We start from the raw sequence: 5,002 nt of genomic DNA, 5'->3' as shown, positions 1-5,002 counted from the left end.
GGCCTGGCGAGGTAAGCCACTCCCTCCAATTTTTCCACCAAATATTTTTTCCCTGCACCGAAGGACCTACTCCCTCCAATATTCCCACCCAAAATATTTTTCCCTCCACCCAAAATACTGTTTTCCCTCCACCCAAAATACTGTTTGGGGTTAGTGTCCCAAACGTGATAGTTAGGGGGGGTATGTGGACTTCTTTCCACGGACTATACCTATCACTTGAAAATTGCAAACCCCTAGTCTAATCCTGCGAGGAGCCAACGCCCCACTCCCTATTTCTCCTGCACTTCTCCCCCCATTCTCTCCACGCACAAAATCGGAGGTGCCTTCCGATCCAACCGCCCCAGCCAGGTCGAACGGCGCTGCCCTCACCATCGGCGGGATCGGGCTGCCGGCCTCACCTGCGACCTTATCATGCACGCCCCAGCAAGCGCGAACATCACGGCCCTCCTCACCGGCGGGATCGGAGCCGCCGGCCTCACCCACAACGTTCTCTGCGCCCCTTCCCTGATTCCCTACCACGGGTATTGCACTGTCCGCATCCACGAGAACGCCTCCACCTGCAACCGCGAGAACGCCGCCGCCCTCTGGAAGGTAACGACATCCTCTACCGACCTTCGTAGTAGTGGGAACTGCAGGTACTTGGTGTATTGGCTGCTCTTGGCACAATCGTTCTGATTCATAGATTGTGGTACAGCTTCATCCATTGGTATCTACGATTAATGGACATGCAGGCATGCAGCGCAGCTCCTAGATATCTAATTAGATTGGTTTCCTGTGTTCACGAAAGCCATGGATGGCTTCCAAACTTAAAAAGTGGAATTCAACCCGTGTGCCTGTCTAACTAGAGTTATTTTTCGTAATAACTTTAAATGAAAAACGTTGTAGGATAGTTATAGAAAAAAGTAATTAGATCACTGAAAGTTTTGGATACAGCTACATCTTTCATGTTTTTTGTTCGATCAAATGGGTCACTGGAATTTCTTTACAAACTGATGTGCAACTTCGTGTGTATGTTTATCAATGGTTATATACTACATGCGTAAAAGATATCTGTCAATGTGGAAATGTCACGTAGGCGGAGATGATAGACATACAGCTTGAGAGTCCAGCATCTGCAACCTTCTCCTTGGATCCATTTCCTTGAAATGGTTTGAACCAATTACTTTATAGCTTAGTTAAATACATTTTTGATCGCAATATGAAATTGGTCTATTGTGCCTGCTGCATACAGCGAGTTCTGTCATGTTCTATGATTTCAGTTTCCTAAATGTTTTATCATTATTTGTAGGTTCTGCTGCTAAGAAGTAGCGGGCAACTTTCAAGAAAAACAGTCTGGTGCCATTAGCTTAACTGATAATGGAGGTTCGTTACAATCCTGAATGAATGTCCTATGCAGCTTTCTATTTTACTTCAGAGCTTAATATTTATATAGGTTATCTTATCTTTTAAAGAACACATCGGCCTGCTCCCACAAGAATGCCACTGCCCTCCTCCGGTTTCTGCTCTGGTCTGAGCGCCTCCTTCCTCTCTTAGTTCAGTTCGAAAATAAGGTAGTAGTTTTTCTTTGGTGACTGAATTATGAAGATAAACTCTGTATTACCCTTTTTTGGTTTCCTATTTGGAAAACCAGAGCTTCACATGTAAATTGCAGAGACCTACTTATTTGTTTCATGAATGGCATGAACAAATATACAGAGGTGAAATTCTTTATATATCAGGACAAATAACATGATGAAATTTTGTAGGGATATAGCGAAGAAAAGTATTATTAGATGAGGCACTTGAATGGTTCCTAGTGCAAAACTTAAAGATGTCCCATTGCTCAATACTTGACATGTATAATAGTGATAGGGATATGGCAATCAGTTGATTATGAAATCATGGTCCTGCTCTATATACATATAAGCATTGTACAGTAGCTGATTCCTTTTATTTACATTCTTTCATGTTAGTACTCAAGCTGATTGGAGAAACCATTTGCAGGCAAGAAGGCTGTAGAAAATAACAAGACTCTTGGCAGGTATTCTGAATCGTCTAGGTAGACACTAGAGTACATCATCAGCACGTATTCTGATTCGTCCATTACTTGTTGTTTATCCTACAATATGCCTTAAGGTATTGTATTCTGGGTACATATCTCTCTTATTGAATTTAGTGAAGTTTATGACTTGGAAAAACAACATTGTGCATGCTTTTCTCATCAATAAATATATATACCCATCCTTATTAATACCACCTAGTACAAGATGATCCTTTGTGGAAGAGATTCTTTTTTCTAATGAGTAAGTACAACCATGATGATATATCCTAAGTTAGTACTAGTTGATAGCATAACAGCCATGATGATATTGAATGTCAACATGATTTCTATTAAATTACCTATAGTGTGTTCTTGTACAGAGAGTAGCTCCTATTTTAACCGAAAACTTAAGCTGCGGTTGCATGCTCTCTGTATTTTAAGTAGTTTGGTTCAACTTATTTTTTCTTCAAAACTACCCAGAGACAATCATGCTATCATATAAACATATGTTCTGAAACTACTACAATCTGTCCTGAAACTAATTGCTTTAGAGGTGATGCTCTGTTTACATGCTTTTCCTTATTAAAGAGATAAATCAAGTCATGATATTGCTTAGAGGGTCAGGTACTGTATGCTTATGGTCATTGCTTTTTTAAGTCTTACTGTTATATGTTAACATATTTTGCTACTTAATGTTTCATGATATCCTTCTTCGTCGAGGTAGTAAAATCATGTCCGCAACTCCGGAGTAGGAGAGGAACATGCTAGCAAGGATTAAGAGACGCATGACTGAGGAGGCAGCGCCTCTTGGGGACATACAAAACATAGCTAGTCAACTCCTGTACGGCCAGAACAAATGAGTAGCAAAGTTGCAGAGGTGAGGATGGTGGCAGTGTCTCCAAATAGAAGTCAAACGAATATTGAGCAGGATGATGATGAGGCCGATGATATTTCTGGGTAAGAAGAGGAGCTGGATCTAACTCTACATATATCAAAGGAAAATGCATTATATCTTAGTGTCATACATGGTTGTAGATAATGCATTTTTTATAATCTGCTCATGATCGTGTGCATATCAATGTTTAATTGAGCAACATGCTTGTGTCTTTCGAACCTATGATTTTCTAAGTTCAAATGCATGTATCACCTTTATCTAACTTGAATATCAATGCTTTTCTTCTACAGAATTCTATGGAAAATAAAAGAAGATGAGCACCTAGTGGTACATAACTAAAAGAAGATGAGCACCTAGTCGGAAGAACCAAGGTCTTCTCCTACAAAAGTTGGTATCCTCTGATGAAACTGCAAACGACAAAACAAAGATTTTCTCATTAGAAGAGCTAGAGAAGGCAACAAACAGCTTTGATCCCACACGTGTTATTGGCCGTGGGGGCCATGGCATGGTTTACAAAGGGATATTATCAGATCAAGGTGTGGTTGCAATTAAAAAATCTAAGGTCATAGAGGAGTGCGAGATCAGTCAATTCATCAACGAGGTCGCAGTCCTCAGTCAGATAAATCACAGAAATATTGTGAAACTCTTTGGATGTTGTCTCGAAACCGAGGTTCCATTGCTGGTGTATGATTATATATCGAGTGGCTCACTGTCTGAAGTTCTTCATGCAGATACAAATAATGGTCTTTCGCTGTCTTGGGGTGATTACTTAAGAATTGCAATGGAAACAGCCGGAGCTCTATCTTATCTCCACTCTTCAGCTTCAGTATCAATATTCCATCGTGATGTGAAGTCCTCAAATATACTCTTGGATGGAAACTACACAGCCAAAGTTTCGGATTTTGGTGCATCTAGATTGGTTCCGGTCGATCAAACACACATTGTTACAAATGTGCAAGGTACATTTGGGTACTTAGATCCAGAGTATTTCCATACCAGACAGCTAAATGAGAAGAGCGATGTCTACAGTTTTGGTGTGGTACTAGTGGAGTTGCTTCTTAGAATGAAGCCTGTTTTTACAAGTGAATCAGGAACAATCAAGAACTTGTCAAACTACTTTCTCCAGGAGTTCAAAGAGGGGAGAATCACAGGTATTGTTAATTCTCAGGTGCTGGATGGGGCAACTGAGGAAGAGATCAAAGGTGTTGCCTCTCTTGCCGAGCTATGCTTAAGACTGCATGGTGAAGAAAGACCCACCATGAAACAGCTGGAGATGGAACTGCAGACTCTGCTAACAAAACGGGTGAACTCATGTCTAGCATATCCAAGAAATGAAGAGCAAATGCAACCAATTCGACTGACTCGAAGAAGGGCTAGAGCTGCTCTCCAATCTTCGGAATTGGGTGACTTAAGATTAGGAGACAACCCGCAATGCTACAGCTTGGAGAAAGAGTTCATGTCGTCTGCTAGTTTGCCACGCTAGATGTGTTTGCTGAGTTCATCATAATTGATTGTTATGTTTCCCTTTTATACCTGTGCTGCAGAGATTGGTATTGTAATTCGATTTATGCCAAGATACTTTCAGGCACCACGATTGTATGGTGCTTTATATATGCCTGACATACACAGTGTTGTGCATTGATTTCTGTAGTGGGATCTGATCGATTTTCACTTCATTAGGAGGATTTATGATGGATTTGTACAACTCATTGTCACCGCTTCAATATTATGCCAAACTAGTAAACATGCACGTGCGTTGCACCGGGACAGAAAATTCCACAAACACAAAAAGACGCAAAATCATCTTCCTTTAATCTGCAATTAAGGCTTATGTCATTTATTGTTTAGTCAACATGATTATTGTGAACATTTCTCTTAAGAATAGAAGCATCGCTTGGAGGACAATATATTAGTAGCCAAGGCATCAAGCTATTATGTGCAAATAATTAGAGTCTAGAAATCAACCTGAAGAGCCAGGGAGCACGAACATCACATTGGTCCGGATTCCGGTTGCAGGAACAAGAGAACACCTATAGATCATATTATCACAACAAAGGTCAAAAAGTAAGTAAAATATAGCAAAATAA

The 5,002-nt window shown here is 40.5% G+C and overlaps 1 protein-coding gene across 2 annotated transcripts; it reads left to right on the top strand.

The window, feature by feature from the left end:
- Nucleotides 1-255: 255 nt before the first annotated feature.
- LOC127300255 (putative wall-associated receptor kinase-like 16) lies at nucleotides 256-4,597 on the top strand. Of its 2 annotated transcripts, XM_051330352.2 has the most exons (6): nucleotides 256-591; nucleotides 1,289-1,362; nucleotides 1,452-1,550; nucleotides 1,984-2,020; nucleotides 2,745-2,977; nucleotides 3,206-4,597. In XM_051330352.2, exon 6 carries the CDS (start codon nucleotides 3,421-3,423, stop codon nucleotides 4,396-4,398), a length of 978 nt encoding a protein of 325 aa, XP_051186312.1. In that variant the 5' UTR covers nucleotides 256-591; nucleotides 1,289-1,362; nucleotides 1,452-1,550; nucleotides 1,984-2,020; nucleotides 2,745-2,977; nucleotides 3,206-3,420; the 3' UTR covers nucleotides 4,399-4,597. The 2 variants fall into 2 exon arrangements, with proteins under 2 accessions (XP_051186312.1, XP_051186311.1); XM_051330351.2 differs by having other exon boundaries at nucleotides 1,984-2,977.
- Nucleotides 4,598-5,002: the final 405 nt, after the last annotated feature.

The sequence above is a fragment of the Lolium perenne genome, chromosome 5 (genome assembly GCF_019359855.2).
Source record: "Lolium perenne isolate Kyuss_39 chromosome 5, Kyuss_2.0, whole genome shotgun sequence".
In the NCBI taxonomy this organism is placed as follows: domain Eukaryota; kingdom Viridiplantae; phylum Streptophyta; class Magnoliopsida; order Poales; family Poaceae; genus Lolium; species Lolium perenne.
The sequence above is the reverse complement of the archived record's forward strand: the minus strand, read 5'-3'. Positions and strand labels throughout refer to the sequence as shown.